The 19,273-nt window shown below is 43.3% G+C and overlaps 1 protein-coding gene across 3 annotated transcripts in view; it reads left to right on the plus strand.

Annotated features, from left to right (window-relative positions):
* LOC129810525 (YTH domain-containing protein 1-like) overlaps positions 1-19,273 on the plus strand; it is a 49,622-nt gene that overhangs the window by 24,071 nt on the left and 6,278 nt on the right. For 2 of the 3 annotated variants that reach the window (XM_055861103.1, XM_055861084.1), the window contains exons 10-13: positions 9,447-9,526; positions 13,899-13,935; positions 14,739-14,781; positions 15,376-15,441. In XM_055861103.1, the coding sequence (XP_055717078.1) occupies positions 9,447-9,526; positions 13,899-13,935; positions 14,739-14,781; positions 15,376-15,441 (226 nt within the window). The remainder of the gene's footprint in view (positions 1-9,446; positions 9,527-13,898; positions 13,936-14,738; positions 14,782-15,375; positions 15,442-19,273) is intronic. The other variant, XM_055861094.1, reaches the window with a different exon arrangement.

Here is a 19,273-nt window from a genome sequence, read left to right on the forward strand (position 1 = left end):
GAGGTGCACTGCCAGAGCCCTGCAAAATGACCTCCAGCAGGCCACAAATGTCCATGTGTCTGCTCAAACGGTCAGAAACAGACTCCATGAGGATGGTATGAGGGCCCGACATCCACAGGTGGGGGTTGTGCTTACAGCCCAACACCGTGCAGGACGTTTGGCATTTGCCAGAGAACACCAAGATTGGCAAATTCGCCACTGGCGCCCTGTGCTCTTCACAGATGAAAGCAGGTTCACACTGAGCACGTGACAGACGTGACAGAGTCTGGAGACGCCGTGGAGAACGTTCTGCTGCCTGCAACATCCTCCAGCATGACCGGTTTGGCGGTGGGTCAGTCATGGTGTGGGGTGGCATTTCATTGTGGCGCCGCACAGCCCTCCATGTGTTCGCCAGAGGTAGCCTGACTGCCATTAGGTACCGAGATGAGATCCTCAGACCCCTTGTGAGACCATATGCTGGTGCGGTTGGCCCTGGGTTTCTCCTAATGCAAGACAATGCTAGACCTCATGTGGCTGGAGTGTGTCAGCAGTTCCTGCAAGAGGAAGGCATTGATGCTATGGACTGGCCCGCCCGTTCCCCAGACCTGAATCCAATTGAGCACATCTGGGACATCATGTCTCGCTCCATCCACCAACGCCACGTTGCACCACAGACTGTCCAGGAGTTGGCGGATGCTTTAGTCCAGGTCTGGGAGGAGATCCCTCAGGAGACCATCCGCCACCTCATCAGGAGCATGACCAGGCGTTGTAGGGAGGTCATACAGGCACGTGGAGGCCACACACACACACTACTGAGCCTAATTTTGACTTGTTTTAAGGACATTACATCAAAGTTGGATCAGCCTGTAGTGTGGTTTTCCACTTTAATTTTGAGTGTGACTCCAAATCCAGACCTCCATGGGTTGATAAATTTGATTTCCATTGATCATTTTTGTGTGATTTTGTTGTCAGCACATTCAACTATGTAAATAAAAAAGTATTTAATAAGAATATTTAATTCATTTAGATCTAGGATGTGTTATTTTAGTGTTCCCTTTATTTTTTTGAGCAGTGTATATATCTACCACTGGGAAGAGAGAGGAGGCAGTATGGCCTGAACTCTATATCTACCACTGAGAAGAGAGAGGAGGCAGTATGGCCTGAACTCTATATATATCTACCACTGGGAAGAGAGAGGAGGCAGTATGGCCTGAACTCTATATCTACCACTGGGAAGAGAGAGGAGGTAGTATGGCCAGGTTGATAAACCACCCCTACATCCCCTCCGCAAGAAATTATATGGCCGAGAAAAAAAGTTGGTCAACGGCCGGTCAGTCGGTCACTTACCCCCCCCCCCCCCCCCCAACTGGACTGAGGAAATTAAAGTTGTTAAACCTTATCTTCATCAGGAAGTAATGTCATCTGTTGGCAGCTAGATGGTTAGGGAAACCTAAAGGACTAGGACAGGAGTGTTTCCATATCCCGACCTAAAGGACAGGAGTGTTTCCATATCCCGACCTAAAGGACAGGAGTGTTTCCATACCCCGACCTAAAGGACAGGAGTGTTTCCATATCCCGACCTAAAGGACAGGAGTGTTTCCATACCCCGACCTAAAGGACAGGAGTGTTTCCATACCCCGACCTAAAGGACAGGAGTGTTTCCATACCCCGACCTAAAGGACAGGAGTGTTTCCATACCCCGACCTAAAGGACAGGAGTGTTTCCATACCCCGACCTAAAGGACAGGAGTGTTTCCATACCCCGACCTAAAGGACAGGAGTGTTTCCATACCCCGACCTAAAGGACAGGAGTGTTTCCATACCCCGACCTAAAGGACAGGAGTGTTTCCATACCCCGACCTAAAGGACAGGAGTGTTTCCATACCCCGACCTAAAGGACAGGAGTGTTTCCATACCCCGACCTAAAGGACAGGAGTGTTTCCATACCCCGACCTAAAGGACAGGAGTGTTTCCATACCCCGACCTAAAGGACAGGAGTGTTTCCATACCCCGACCTAAAGGACAGGAGTGTTTCCATACCCCGACCTAAAGGACAGGAGTGTTTCCATACCCCGACCTAAAGGACAGGAGTGTTTCCATACCCCGACCTAAAGGACAGGAGTGTTTCCATACCCCGACCTAAAGGACAGGAGTGTTTCCATACCCCGACCTAAAGGACAGGAGTGTTTCCATACCCCGACCTAAAGGACAGGAGTGTTTCCATACCCCGACCTAAAGGACAGGAGTGTTTCCATACCCCGACCTAAAGGACAGGAGTGTTTCCATACCCCGACCTAAAGGACAGGAGTGTTTCCATACCCCGACCTAAAGGACAGGAGTGTTTCCATACCCCGACCTAAAGGACAGGAGTGTTTCCATACCCCGACCTAAAGGACAGGAGTGTTTCCATACCCCGACCTAAAGGACAGGAGTGTTTCCATACCCCGACCTAAAGGACAGCAGTGTTTCCACACCCCGACCTAAAGGACAGGAGTGTTTCCACACCCCTGACCTAAAGGACAGCAGTGTTTCCACACCCCGACCTAAAGGACAGGAGTGTTTCCACACCCCTGACCTAAAGGACAGGAGTGTTTCCACACCCCGACCTAAAGGACAGGAGTGTTTCCACACCCCGACCTAAAGGACAGGAGTGTTTCCACACCCCTGGCCTAAAGGACAGGAGTGTTTCCATACCCCGACCTAAAGAACAGGAGTGTTTCCACACCCCTGGCCTAGAGGACAGGAGTGTTTCCATACCCCGACCTAAAGGACAGGAGTGTTTCCACACCCCGACCTAAAGGACAGGAGTGTTTCCACACCCTGACCTAAAGGACAGGAGTGTTTCCACACCCCTGGCCTAAAGGACAGGAGTGATTCCACACCCTGACCTAAAGGACAGGAGTGTTTCCACACCCTGACCTAAAGGACAGGAGTGTTTCCACACCCTGACCTAAAGGACAGGAGTGTTTCCACACCCCTGGCCTAAAGGACAGGAGTGATTCCACACCCCGACCTAAAGGACAGGAGTGATTCCACACCCCGACCTAAAGGACAGGAGTGTTTCCATACCCCGACCTAAAGGACAGGAGTGTTTCCATACTGCATGGAACTAACTGGTGAATTAACTGTCTACAAGCAGTAAAAATCTAATTGAGAATATAATGGTTGGTTGATAGTCTGCTCAGTATAACTGTACATGTTTAGTGATTTTTAAACTATTACTATCAAAACATTCAATGAAATGCATCCTCAGTTTTGGGCATGATAAAAGTGTTCACCCTTTTCTGGAGGTGGATACAATGGCAATTTGACAGGTGATTTGACAGGTGATTTGACAGGTGATTTGACAGGTGATTTGACAGGTGATTTGACAGGTGATTTGACAGGTGATTTGACAGGTGATTTGACAGGTGATTTGACAGGTGATTTGACAGGTGATTTGACAGGTGATTTGACAGGTGATTTGACAGGCGATTTGACAGGTGATTTGATAGGCGATTTGACAGGCGATATGACAGGCGATATGACAGGCGATTTGACAGGCGATTTGACAGGTGATTTGACAGGTGATATGACAGGTGATTTGACAGGTGATTTGACAGGCGATATGACAGGTGATATGACAGGCGATATGACAGGTGATATAGCCTAAATCACCTTATTTCTCAATCTGTTAATTGTGTTATGGAATCATCTGTTCAGATTGCTTCAGAAATGTTTATATTTGGATGTTATAAGGCTACTAGTGTTGTACCTGTTATAGGACTACTGGGATGTTGTGTTGTATCTGTTATAGGGCTACTGGGATGTTGTGCTGTATCTATGATGTTATAGGACTACTGGGATGTTGTGCTGTATCTGTTATAGGACTACTGGGATGTTGTGTTGTATCTGTTATAGGACTACTGGGATGTTGTGTTGTATCTGTTATAGGACTACTGGGATGTTGTGTTGTATCTGTTATAGGGCTACTGGGATGTTGTGCTGTATCTATGATGTTATAGGACTACTGGGATGTTGTGTTGTATCTGTTATAGGACTACTGGGATGTTGTGTTGTATCTGTTATAGGACTACTGGGATGTTGTGTTGTATCTGTTATAGGACTACTGGGATGTTGTGTTGTATCTATGATGTTATAGGACTACTGGGATGTTGTGTTGTATCTGTTATAGGACTACTGGGATGTTGTGTTGTATCTGTTATAGGACTACTGGGATGTTGTGTTGTATCTGTTATAGGACTACTGGGATGTTGTGCTGTATCTGTTATAGGACTACTGGGATGTTGTGTTGTATCTGTTATAGGACTACTGGGATGTTGTGTTGTATCTGTTATAGGACTACTGGGATGTTGTGCTGTATCTGTTATAGGACTACTGGGATGTTGTGTTGTATCTATGATGTTATAGGACTACTGGGATGTTGTGTTGTATCTGTTATAGGACTACTGGGATGTTGTGTTGTATCTGTTATAGGACTACTGGGATGTTGTGTTGTATCTGTTATAGGACTACTGGGATGTTGTGCTGTATCTGTTATAGGACTACTGGGATGTTGTGTTGTATCTGTTATAGGACTACTGGGATGTTGTGCTGTATCTGTTATAGGACTACTGGGATGTTGTGTTGTATCTGTTATAGGACTACTGGGATGTTGTGTTGTATCTATGATGTTATAGGACTACTGGGATGTTGTGCTGTATCTGTTATAGGACTACTGGGATGTTGTGTTGTATCTGTTATAGGACTACTGGGATGTTGTGTTGTATCTGTTATAGGACTACTGGGATGTTGTGTTGTATCTATGATGTTATAGGACTACTGGGATGTTGTGTTGTATCTGTTATAGGACTACTGGGATGTTGTGTTGTATCTGTTATAGGACTACTGGGATGTTGTGTTGTATCTATGATGTTATAGGACTACTGGGATGTTGTGCTGTATCTGTTATAGGACTACTGGGATGTTGTGTTGTATCTGTTATAGGACTACTGGGATGTTGTGTTGTATCTGTTATAGGACTACTGGGATGTTGTGCTGTATCTGTTATAGGACTACTGGGATGTTGTGTTGTATCTGTTATAGGACTACTGGGATGTTGTGTTGTATCTGTTATAGGACTACTGGGATGTTGTGTTGTATCTGTTATAGGACTACTGGGATGTTGTGCTGTATCTGTTATAGGACTACTGGGATGTTGTGTTGTATCTGTTATAGGACTACTGGGATGTTGTGTTGTATCTGTTATAGGACTACTGGGATGTTGTGTTGTATCTGTTATAGGACTACTGGGATGTTGTGTTGTATCTGTTATAGGACTACTGGGATGTTGTGTTGTATCTGTTATAGGACTACTGGGATGTTGTGTTGTATCTATGATGTTATAGGACTACTGGGATGTTGTGTTGTATCTATGATGTTATAGGACTACTGGGATGTTGTGCTGTATCTGTTATAGGACTACTGGGATGTTGTGTTGTATCTATGATGTTATAGGACTACTGGGATGTTGTGTTGTATCTGTTATAGGACTACTGGGATGTTGTGTTGTATCTGTTATAGGACTACTGGGATGTTGTGCTGTATCTGTTATAGGACTACTGGGATGTTGTGCTGTATCTGTTATAGGACTACTGGGATGTTGTGCTGTATCTATGATGTTATAGGACTACTGGGATGTTGTGTTGTATCTATGATGTTATAGGACTACTGGGATGTTGTGTTGTATCTGTTATAGGACTACTGGGATGTTGTGTTGTATCTGTTATAGGACTACTGGGATGTTGTGTTGTATCTGTTATAGGACTACTGGGATGTTGTGCTGTATCTGTTATAGGACTACTGGGATGTTGTGTTGTATCTGTTATAGGACTACTGGGATGTTGTGTTGTATCTGTTATAGGACTACTGGGATGTTGTGTTGTATCTGTTATAGGACTACTGGGATGTTGTGTTGTATCTGTTATAGGACTACTGGGATGTTGTGTTGTATCTGTTATAGGACTACTGGGATGTTGTGCTGTATCTATGATGTTATAGGACTACTGGGATGTTGTGTTGTATCTATGATGTTATAGGACTACTGGGATGTTGTGCTGTATCTGTTATAGGACTACTGGGATGTTGTGTTGTATCTGTTATAGGACTACTGGGATGTTGTGTTGTATCTGTTATAGGACTACTGGGATGTTGTGCTGTATCTGTTATAGGACTACTGGGATGTTGTGTTGTATCTATGATGTTATAGGACTACTGGGATGTTGTGTTGTATCTGTTATAGGACTACTGGGATGTTGTGCTGTATCTGTTATAGGACTACTGGGATGTTGTGCTGTATCTGTTATAGGACTACTGGGATGTTGTGTTGTATCTGTTATAGGACTACTGGGATGTTGTGTTGTATCTGTTATAGGGCTACTGGGATGTTGTGTTGTATCTGTTATAGGACTACTGGGATGTTGTGCTGTATCTGTTATAGGACTACTGGGATGTTGTGTTGTATCTGTTATAGGACTACTGGGATGTTGTGCTGTATCTGTTATAGGACTACTGGGATGTTGTGTTGTATCTATGATGTTATAGGACTACTGGGATGTTGTGCTGTATCTGTTATAGGACTACTGGGATGTTGTGTTGTATCTGTTATAGGGCTACTGGGATGTTGTGTTGTATCTGTTATAGGACTACTGGGATGTTGTGCTGTATCTGTTATAGGACTACTGGGATGTTGTGTTGTATCTGTTATAGGACTACTGGGATGTTGTGTTGTATCTGTTATAGGACTACTGGGATGTTGTGTTGTATCTGTTATAGGACTACTGGGATGTTGTGTTGTATCTGTTATAGGACTACTGGGATGTTGTGTTGTATCTGTTATAGGACTACTGGGATGTTGTGTTGTATCTATGATGTTATAGGACTACTGGGATGTTGTGTTGTATCTGTTATAGGACTACTGGGATGTTGTGTTGTATCTATGATGTTATAGGACTACTGGGATGTTGTGTTGTATCTGTTATAGGACTACTGGGATGTTGTGCTGTATCTGTTATAGGACTACTGGGATGTTGTGTTGTATCTGTTATAGGACTACTGGGATGTTGTGTTGTATCTGTTATAGGACTACTGGGATGTTGTGTTGTATCTGTTATAGGACTACTGGGATGTTGTGCTGTATCTGTTATAGGACTACTGGGATGTTGTGTTGTATCTATGATGTTATAGGACTACTGGGATGTTGTGTTGTATCTGTTATAGGACTACTGGGATGTTGTGCTGTATCTGTTATAGGACTACTGGGATGTTGTGTTGTATCTATGATGTTATAGGACTACTGGGATGTTGTGTTGTATCTATGATGTTATAGGACTACTGGGATGTTGTGCTGTATCTATGATGTTATAGGACTACTGGGATGTTGTGTTGTATCTATGATGTTATAGGACTACTGGGATGTTGTGTTGTATCTGTTATAGGACTACTGGGATGTTGTGCTGTATCTATGATGTTATAGGACTACTTGGATGTTGTGTTGTATCTGTTATAGGACTACTGGGATGTTGTGCTGTATCTATGATGTTATAGGACTACTGGGATGTTGTGTTGTATCTGTTATAGGACTACTGGGATGTTGTGCTGTATCTGTTATAGGACTACTGGGATGTTGTGTTGTATCTGTTATAGGACTACTGGGATGTTGTGTTGTATCTATGATGTTATAGGACTACTGGGATGTTGTGTTGTATCTATGATGTTATAGGACTACTGGGATGTTGTGTTGTATCTGTTATAGGACTACTGGGATGTTGTGTTGTATCTATGATGTTATAGGACTACTGGGATGTTGTGCTGTATCTGTTATAGGACTACTGGGATGTTGTGCTGTATCTGTTATAGGACTACTGGGATGTTGTGCTGTATCTGTTATAGGACTACTGGGATGTTGTGTTGTATCTGTTATAGGACTACTGGGATGTTGTGTTGTATCTGTTATAGGACTACTGGGATGTTGTGCTGTATCTGTTATAGGACTACTGGGATGTTGTGCTGTATCTGTTATAGGACTACTGGGATGTTGTGTTGTATCTGTTATAGGACTACTGGGATGTTGTGTTGTATCTGTTATAGGACTACTGGGATGTTGTGCTGTATCTGTTATAGGACTACTGGGATGTTGTGTTGTATCTGTTATAGGACTACTGGGATGTTGTGTTGTATCTATGATGTTATAGGACTACTGGGATGTTGTGCTGTATCTGTTATAGGACTACTGGGATGTTGTGTTGTATCTGTTATAGGACTACTGGGATGTTGTGTTGTATCTATGATGTTATAGGACTACTGGGATGTTGTGTTGTATCTGTTATAGGACTACTGGGATGTTGTGTTGTATCTGTTATAGGACTACTGGGATGTTGTGTTGTATCTGTTATAGGACTACTGGGATGTTGTGTTGTATCTATGATGTTATAGGACTACTGGGATGTTGTGTTGTATCTGTTATAGGACTACTGGGATGTTGTGTTGTATCTGTTATAGGACTACTGGGATGTTGTGTTGTATCTGTTATAGGACTACTGGGATGTTGTGCTGTATCTATGATGTTATAGGACTACTGGGATGTTGTGTTGTATCTGTTATAGGACTACTGGGATGTTGTGTTGTATTTGTTATAGGACTACTGGGATGTTGTGTTGTATCTGTTATAGGACTACTGGGATGTTGTGCTGTATCTGTTATAGGACTACTGGGATGTTGTGCTGTATCTGTTATAGGACTACTGGGATGTTGTGTTGTATCTATGATGTTATAGGACTACTGGGATGTTGTGTTGTATCTGTTATAGGACTACTGGGATGTTGTGTTGTATCTATGATGTTATAGGACTACTGGGATGTTGTGCTGTATCTGTTATAGGACTACTGGGATGTTGTGTTGTATCTATGATGTTATAGGACTACTGGGATGTTGTGTTGTTTCTATGATGTTATAGGACTACTGGGATGTTGTGCTGTATCTATGATGTTATAGGACTACTGGGATGTTGTGCTGTATCTGTTATAGGACTACTGGGATGTTGTGTTGTATCTGTTATAGGACTACTGGGATGTTGTGCTGTATCTGTTATAGGACTACTGGGATGTTGTGTTGTATCTGTTATAGGACTACTGGGATGTTGTGTTGTATCTATGATGTTATAGGACTACTGGGATGTTGTGTTGTATCTGTTATAGGACTACTGGGATGTTGTGTTGTATCTGTTATAGGACTACTGGGATGTTGTGCTGTATCTGTTATAGGACTACTGGGATGTTGTGTTGTATCTGTTATAGGACTACTGGGATGTTGTGTTGTATCTATGATGTTATAGGACTACTGGGATGTTGTGTTGTATCTGTTATAGGACTACTGGGATGTTGTGCTTTATCTTGTGTATCCTTGTCTCAATTGTTTGCCTAATTTATGTAGGGGTCGGCCAGAGGAAAATGCCACTCACAACAGGAAACGCCCGAGGATTGATTATCCAGCAGAGTTCCCACAGAGACCAGGTTACTATTACTACCATATGAATTGGTACAGTATGAAAATGAATTGTGTCCCTAATGACACCCTATTCCCTACATAGTGCACTACTTTAGACCAGAGCCCTATGGAACCCTATTCCCTATATAGTGCACTACTTTAGACCAGAGCCCTATGGAACCCTATTCCCTACATAGTGCACTACTTTAGACCAGAGCCCTATGGAACCCTATTCCCTATATAGTGCACTACTATTGACCTGCGCCCGCCCACCATTTTGAGCACATAACTACTTATTGTATTGGTACAGTATGTTGTTTATTATAAGGACAGGAAATACCAACCCGATGGTCAGCCATCCGCAGTAGATCGCCTGCTGTGTTCGGAACAAACGATGGCGCGAGAACATGTCGTCACGGGCCTCATTTATCAACCGTGTCAACATTCATTTTTCAATTCTGCCGCACCTGGAGATTTTACGATCTGTGTGCGGTGCAAATTATTGGGGATTTATTTAACTGTCGCACACGACATAAATAAGCATGTTTTCATCGATAAATCAGAGCCGTATTTGTGAGGGCGTGAACGAGCACTACACAACCCTGCCTGAAGCTCTCCACATCCTGTCGTAACAGAAACTGGGTAACAGAAACATCCATTCTCCTTCTATGGTAACAACAACACCCTCCATTCTCCTTCTATGGTAACTAAAACACCCTCCATTCACCTTCTATGGTAACTAAAACACCCTCCATTCTCCTTCTATGGTAACTAAAACACCCTCCATTCTCCTTCTATGGTAACAACACCCTCCATTCTCCTTCTATGGTAACTAAAACACCCTCCATTCTCCTTCTATGGTAACAACACCCTCCATTCTCCTTCTATGGTAACTAAAACACCCTCCATTCTCCTTCTATGGTAACTAAAACACCCTCCATTCTCCTTCTATGGTAACAGAAACATCCATTCACTTTATATGGTAACTAAAACACCCTCCATTCTCCTTCTATGGTAACTAAAACACCCTCCATTCTCCTTCTATGGTAACAACACCCTCCATTCTCCTTCTACGGTAACTAAAACACCCTCCATTCACCTTCTATGGTAACTAAAACACCCTCCATTCTCCTTCTATGGTAACTAAAACACCCTCCATTCACCTTCTATGGTAACTGAAACACCCTCCATTCTCCTTCTATGGTAACAGAAACATCCATTCACTTTATATGGTAACCAAAACGCCTCCATTCACCTTATATGGTAACCAAAACGCCTCCATTCACCTTATATGGTAACTAAAACACCCTCCATTCTCCTTCTATGGTAACTAAAACACCCTCCATTCTCCTTCTATGGTAACTAAAACACCCTCCATTCTCCTTCTATGGTAACTAAAACACCCTCCATTCTCCTTCTATGGTAACTAAAACACCCTCCATTCTCCTTCTATGGTAACTAAAACACCCTCCATTCTCCTTCTATGGTAACTAAAACACCCTCCATTCTCCTTCTATGGTAACTAAAACACCCTCCATTCTCCTTCTATGGTAACTAAAACACCCTCCATTCTCCTTCTATGGTAACAACACCCTCCATTCTCCTTCTATGGTAACTAAAACACCCTCCATTCTCCTTCTATGGTAACTAAAACACCCTCCATTCTCCTTCTATGGTAACAACACCCTCCATTCTCCTTCTATGGTAACTAAAACACCCTCCATTCTCCTTCTATGGTAACTAAAACACCCTCCATTCTCCTTCTATGGTAACTGAAACACCCTCCATTCTCCTTCTATGGTAACTGAAACACCCTCCATTCTCCTTATATGTTAACAACACCCTCCATTCTCCTTCTATGGTAACAACACCCTCCATTCACCTTCTATGGTAACAACACCCTCCATTCTCCTTCTATGGTAACAACACCCTCCATTCTCCTTCTATGGTAACAACACCCTCCATTCTCCTTCTATGGTAACAACACCCTCCATTCTCCTTCTATGGTAACAACACCCTCCATTCTCCTTCTATGTTAACAACACCCTCCATTCACCTTCTATGGTAACTGAAACACCCTCCATTCTCCTTCTATGGTAACTGAAACACCCTCCATTCTCCTTCTATGGTAACTGAAACACCCTCCATTCTCCTTCTATGGTAACTGAAACACCCTCCATTCTCCTTCTATGGTAACTAAAACACCCTCCATTCTCCTTCTATGGTAACTAAAACACCCTCCATTCTCCTTCTATGGTAACTGAAACACCCTCCATTCTCCTTCTATGGTAACTGAAACACCCTCCATTCTCCTTCTATGGTAACAACACCCTCCATTCTCCTTCTATGGTAACAACACCCTCCATTCTCCTTCTATGGTAACAACACCCTCCATTCTCCTTCTATGGTAACAACACCCTCCATTCTCCTTCTATGGTAACTAAAACACCCTCCATTCTCCTTCTATGGTAACTAAAACACCCTCCATTCTCCTTCTATGGTAACTAAAACACCCACCATTCTCCTTCTATGGTAACAACACCCTCCATTCTCCTTCTATGGTAACAACACCCTCCATTCTCCTTCTATGGTAACTGAAACACCCTCCATTCTCCTTCTATGGTAACTAAAACACCCTCCATTCTCCTTCTATGGTAACTGAAACACCCTCCATTCACCTTCTATGGTAACTAAAACACCCTCCATTCTCCTTCTATGGTAACTAAAACACCCTCCATTCTCCTTCTATGGTAACAACACCCTCCATTCTCCTTCTATGGTAACAACACCCTCCATTCTCCTTCTATGGTAACTGAAACACCCTCCATTCTCCTTCTATGGTAACAACACCCTCCATTCTCCTTCTATGGTAACAACACCCTCCATTCTCCTTCTATGGTAACTAAAACCCTCCATTCTCCTTCTATGGTAACTGAAACACCCTCCATTCACCTTCTATGGTAACTGAAACACCCTCCATTCTCCTTCTATGGTAACAACACCCTCCATTCTCCTTCTATGGTAACAACACCCTCCATTCTCCTTCTATGGTAACTAAAACACCCTCCATTCTCCTTCTATGGTAACTGAAACACCCTCCATTCTCCTTCTATGGTAACAACACCCTCCATTCTCCTTCTATGGTAACTAAAACCCTCCATTCTCCTTCTATGGTAACTGAAACACCCTCCATTCACCTTCTATGGTAACTGAAACACCCTCCATTCTCCTTCTATGGTAACAACACCCTCCATTCTCCTTCTATGGTAACTAAAACACCCTCCATTCTCCTTCTATGGTAACTGAAACACCCTCCATTCTCCTTCTATGGTAACAACACCCTCCATTCTCCTTCTATGGTAACTGAAACAGCCTCATTTGCTGTTTTGATTTGGAGATGTCGGAAGTGGGCCGTGATAGTTCAGATAAGAAAGTGCGGTGGAAAATGCCATTTCTGTAGAGCTGTGGGCAGAATGTTGTAGTGTTTGTAAATGATTCTGTTCAAACCCTCTTTTTAAAGTAAATGCTATAGGCCACGCTGGTGAAAAATAACAATGATTGTTCACTATTTCGTTTATCAATTGATGTTTCTATGGCCTGCCTTGGTTTAGGCTCTGAGATCAATAGATTGTGTTTCTACGTCCTGCCATTTATTATAATTCTGGTGCGTCGAAACACCTGTTTTGTGATTTGCGTGGAGATCCGCACGCTTTCCCGTCAACTTAAAAAATAAAAATAAAAATTTGCGACCTTTGTGGGGAAGAAATGGTGCACGCAAGGTTCAGAGTATTTTTTTGTGTGTGCGCACACCTTGATAAATGTGGCGCCAGGAAATAAACAGAAAAACAATGGCCGATGTTCTGCGGTCGGAGGTGATTTAGACGGCCACCTGCTGCGGATCGGCCCAGCGTCGGTGTTTGGTCGGTCTGGTCCTTTTTATTGGTAACAGTATCTGAATGATAGAATGTGCTGTTGGAAACCTACTCATTGGATCCATTCATACAACCATATGGACAAAAAGGTCAAAGCCCAATCCAGATGAACGATGTCTACTGTTACTATGGGTTACTATGTTACTATGGGTTACTATAGGTGCAAGTGACTGCTGTCTGAATTGCACTTCCTATGACCTAATGGTATTGTAATTTATTCCACTCTTTGCGATGGTATTGTTATTAATCAGAGTATGGTTTATATCGCACAATGTTAAGTAGTATATTATCTATTCTTTTAAAGTGGGTGTTCAAAAGTACTGATTTCAAGATCTTATTGCCTACTGGTATGTGACTAATATCAGGACCAAACGTTTAGGAAACCAGAGCTAGTGTATCTTTGTAGATGGAGAGGTGTTACATAACTAGCCAGTCAGAGTAAATCGGCTTTTCTCTCTTCGTACAGGCTTTACACCGGACCCTCGTAACCCGCCAGTTGACCGGTAAGTACCTCGCAACAGACTCACCCTTGACCCCAAATCTAAACCCTCTAGCCCATAAGGCACTTGTGTAGCTTGGAGAGGATTGGGTAAGCAATACAGTAAACCTTTCACCTGGCCTATGAAAAGGGCAAGACAAAGCTGGCACCATATTGCTTCCATCAATCCAAGCCTCTTAGTGCTCCACAAGTGACAAGTGGTTGATTTAGGACACATGGTTCCTCTCCACCAATCATTCCGAAGTCTTCCTCTCTCCACCAATCCTTTCCTTGCCCTTCCTCTCTCCACCAATCCTTTCCTTGCCCTTCCTCTCTCCACCAATCCTTTCCTTGCCCTTCCTCTCTCCACCAATCCTTTCCTTGCCCTTCCTCTCTCCACCAATCCTTTCCTTGCCCTTCCTCTCTCCACCAATCCTTCCCAACCCCTTGCCCTTCCTCTCTCTGCCAATCCTTTCCTTGCCCTTCCTCTCTCCACCAATCCTTTCCTTGCCCTTCCTCTCTCCACCAATCCTTTCCTTGCCCTTCCTCTCTCCACCAATCCTTTCCTTGCCCTTCCTCTCTCCACCAATCCTTTCCTTGCCCTTCCTCTCTCCACCAATCCTTTCCTTGCCCTTCCTCTCTCCACCAATCCTTTCCTTGCCCTTCCTCTCTCCACCAATCCTTTCCTTGCCCTTCCTCTCTCCACCAATCCTTTCCTTGCCCTTCCTCTCTCCACCAATCCTTTCCTTGCCCTTCCTCTCCCCGCCAATCCTTTCCTTGCCCTTGCCCTCCCCCAACCAATAATCAGTCAGTTCATTTTTCTCCAAGGCGGCCCCCCACTGGAGTAAGAAGAGATGTTTTTCTCAATGGGGTGAGTTCAGGGATACCCTGCTATTGATTTCAATTATGTATTAAACTGTCATCGATATGAATATGATCCTGAGTTCTATTGATAGTAACGTGGTTAATATGATCCCCAGTTCTATTGATAGTAACATGGTTAATATGATCCCCAGTTCTATTGATAGTAACATGGTTAATATGATCCCCAGTTCTATTGATAGTAACATGGTTAATATGATCCCCAGTTCTATTGATAGTAACGTGTGGTTAATATGATCCCCAGTTCTATTGATAGTAACATGATGTGGTTAATATGATCCCCAGTTCTATTGATAGTAACGTGGTTAATATGATCCCCAGTTCTATTGATAGTAACGTGGTTAATATGATCCCCAGTTCTATTGATAGTAACATGGTTAATATGATCCCCAGTTCTATTGATAGTAACATGGTTAATCTGATCCCCAGTTCTATTGATAGTAACATGGTTAATATGATCCCCAGTTCTATTGATAGTAACATGATGTGGTTAATATGATCCCCAGTTCTATTGATAGTAACATGGTTAATATGATCCCCAGTTCTATTGATAGTAACATGATGTGGTTAATTTGATCCCCAGTCCTACAACGATTACATGAGAGAGTTCCACCACACCATTGGTCAGCCTACTCCTTGGCAAGGAATGGTATGTTAACAATGATTTAGAATGTACATGTTACATGTTCTAGAATCTACAGCAGATGCCAAATGTTCTAGAATCTACAGCAGATGCCAAATGTTCTAGAATCTACAGCAGATGCCAAATGTTCTAGAATCTACAACAGATGCCAAATGTTCTAGAATCTACAACAGATGCCAAATGTTCTAGAATCTACAACAGATGCCAAATGTTCTAGAATCTACAACAGATGCCAAATGTTCTAGAATCTACAGCAGATGCCAAATGTTCTAGAATCTACAGCAGATGCCAAATGTTCTAGAATCGGTCCTTGACACCCCCCCCCCCCGGAATCAGCTGTGCAGTCCTCGGGCAAAAACTAAAACGTGCAACTGTGGGGGGGGGGGGGGGATTGATTTTGGAAAAACCCTCATATAGGTGTCGCCATAGTCGAGAACCGATAGGAACGTCGACTGAATAATCTGCTTTCTACTATTTAGCGACAGGCAGGACCCATTTCTATAGAAGAAACCTAGTTTTATTGTCATCTTCTTAACTAATTCATCAATATGCTATCCAGATGCCCAGATATTTATGTAAGCAGGGACACACTCAATATGGACACCATCCAAAATACATATGCTTAAATCATCAGAATTGTTTTATGCTGTCTAGAGAACAACATATATACTGAAAAAATATATAAACACAACATGTAAAGTGTTGGTTTCATGAGCTGAAATGGAAGAACAAAGATTTTTTTGGTCCCGTGTGGCTCAGTTGGTAGAGCATGGCGCTTGCAACGCCAGGGTTGTGGGTTCAATTCCCACGGGGGGACCAGGGTTCAATTCCCACGGGGGGACCAGGATGAATATGTATGAACTTTCCAATTTTTGTAAGTCGCTCTGGATAAGAGCGTCTGCTAAATGACTTAAATGCAAATGTTTTCCAAACACACAAAAAGCTTATTTCTCTCAGATTCTGTGTAAAAAAATAAAAAAAAATCTATCCCTGTTTGTGAGCATTTTTTCCTTTGCCAAGATAATCCATCCACCTGACAGGTGTGGCATATCAAGAAACTGATTAAACAGCATGATCATCACACCTGCACCTTGTGCTGGGGACAATAAAAGGCCACTCGAAAATGTACACTGAAGTCTCAAGTTTTGAGGGAGTGTACAACTGGCATGCTAACTGCAGGAATGTCCACCAGAGCTGTTTTGCCAGAGAATTGAATGTGCATTTCTCTACCATAAGCCGCTCCCAACGTCGTTTTAGATAATTTGTCAGTAAGTCCAACCGGCCTCACAAACGCAGACCACTTGTAACCACGCCAGCCCAGGACCTCCACATCCGGCTTCTTCACCTGCGGGATCTTCTGAGACCAGCCACCCGGACAGCTGATGAAACTTTCTGCACAAACTGTCAGAAACCGTCTCAGGGAAGCTCATCTGCGTGCTCGTCATCCTCACCAGGGTCTTGACCTGACTGCAATTTGGCGTCTTGACCGACTTCAGTGGGCAAATATTCACCTTCGATGGTCAGTGGCACGTTGGAGAAGTTCACGGATGAATCCCGGTTTCAACTGTACCGGGCAGATGTCAGACAGTATAGTATGGCGTCATGTGGGCGAGCGGTTTGCTGACGTCAACGTTGTGAACAGAGTGCCCCATGGTGGGGTTATGGTATGGGCAGGCATAAGCTATTGACAATGAACGCGCATTTTTATCGATGGCATTTTGAATGCACAGAGATACCGTGACGAGCGCCTGAGGCCCCATTGTCCTGCCATTCATTCGCCGCCATCACCTCATGTTTCACCATGAAAATGCAAGGCCCCATGTCGCAAGGATCTGAACATAATTCCTGGAAGCTGAAAATGTCCCAGTTCTTCCATGGCCTACATACTCACCAGACATGTCACCCATTGAGCATGTTTGGGATGCTCTGGATCGAGGCGTACAACAGCGCGTTCCAGTTCCCGCCAATTCGCTCAGCTGTTGAAGAGGAGTGGAACAACATTCCACAGGCCACATTCAACAGCCTGATCAACTCTGTGTGAATGAGACAAAATGGTGGTCACACCAGATACTGACTGGTTTTCTGATCCATGCCCCTACTTTTTTTTTTTTTTTTAAGGTATCTGTGACCAACAGATGCATATCTGTATTCCCAGTCATGTGAAATCCATAGATTAGGGCCTAATTAATTTATTTCAATTGTCTGATTTCCTCAGTAAAATCTTAGATATTGTTGCATGTTGCGTTTTTATATAATTGTACCTGCATTCAATACAAATTTCAGGTCAGTTAAATGTTTCTGTAATACAATGAAGGCAGACTGTAGTTCAGATAAAGCCTGGTCAACCGTGGGGACAATAGCATACACAACACTATCATCAGCATACAAGTGCAGGTACAACAAATGTTTTAGACAAGTCGATATTGTGAATGTAAAAAAGTACAGGACCCAGAATCGACCCCTGCAGGACACCTTTCGTAATATCCAGGAAACCTGGCCTAATGGTTCTGTTCTAGGTAATCTTGTATCTATTCCAATTCAAGCCAACCCCATGGTATTTTCTAATAGGTTACCTGTTGAACATGGCATGTTTATATTAGAGACTCCGTCTGATCTGAAATCAGCTGTGGGCTTGGACTGATTCATGTAAATGCCAAAGTTTGACTTAAAATATGGATTTTATAGTAATTCTCCTCAAACCAATGCAGACGTTCTGGTTACAACTGAATCTTGGCTAAAGAAGTCTATGCCGGATTCTGTGTTTCTGACTTATGTTTTTAGATCTGATAGTTGGCAGAAGGGGGGCTGCCATATACAGTGCATTCAGGAACTATTAAAACCCCTCACGCTACACACAATACCCCATAATGACATCACGATACCCCATAACGACAAAGTGAAAACAAGTTTTTAGACATTTTTGCAAACGTATTCAAATTAGAAAAGTTACATTATTTACGTAAGTATTCAGACCCTTCGCTAATGAGACTCGAAATTGAGCTCAGGTGCATCCTGTTGCCATTGATCATCCTTAAGATGTTTCTACAACTTTGAGACCCCACCTGTGGTAAATTCAAATTGATTGGACATGATTTGGAAGCAGGATGCACCTGAGCAATCTGGGGAGAAGGGCCTTGGTCAGCGAGGTGACCAAGAACACAATGGTCAATCTGACAGAGCTTCAGAGTTACTCTGTAGAGATGGGAGAACCTTCCAGAAGGGCAACCATCTCTGCAGCACTCCACCAATCAGGCCTTTATGTTAGAGTGGCCAGACGGAAGCCACTCTTCAGTAAAAGGCAACATGACAGCCCGCTTGGAGTTTGCCAAAAGGCACCTGAAGACTCTGACCATGAGAAACAAGATTCTCTGGTCTGATGAAACCAAGACTGAACTATTTGGCCTGAATGCCATGCAACACGTCAGGAGGAAACCTGGCACCATCCCTACGGTGAAGCATGGTGGTGGCAGCATCATGTTGTGGGGATGTTATTCAGCAGAGGGGACTGGGAGACTAATCAGGATCGAGGTAAAACTGAACGGAGCAAAGTACAGACAGATCATTGATGAAAACCTGCCCCAGAGCGCTCAGGATCTCAGACTGGGACGAAGGTTCACCTTCCAACACGACAGTGACCCTAAGCACACAGCCAAGACAACGCAGGAGTGGTTTGGGGGCAAGTCTCTGAATCTCCTTCAGTGGCTCAGCCAGAACCCGGACTTGAAACTGATGAACATCTCTGGAGTGACCTGAAAATAGCTGTCTAGCGACGCTCCCCATCCAACCTGACAGAGCTTTTTTTATGTTTCAATTTAATCTTTATTCAACTAGGCAAGTC

The sequence above is a fragment of the Salvelinus fontinalis genome, chromosome 2 (assembly GCF_029448725.1).
Source record: "Salvelinus fontinalis isolate EN_2023a chromosome 2, ASM2944872v1, whole genome shotgun sequence".
NCBI lineage: Eukaryota > Metazoa > Chordata > Actinopteri > Salmoniformes > Salmonidae > Salvelinus > Salvelinus fontinalis.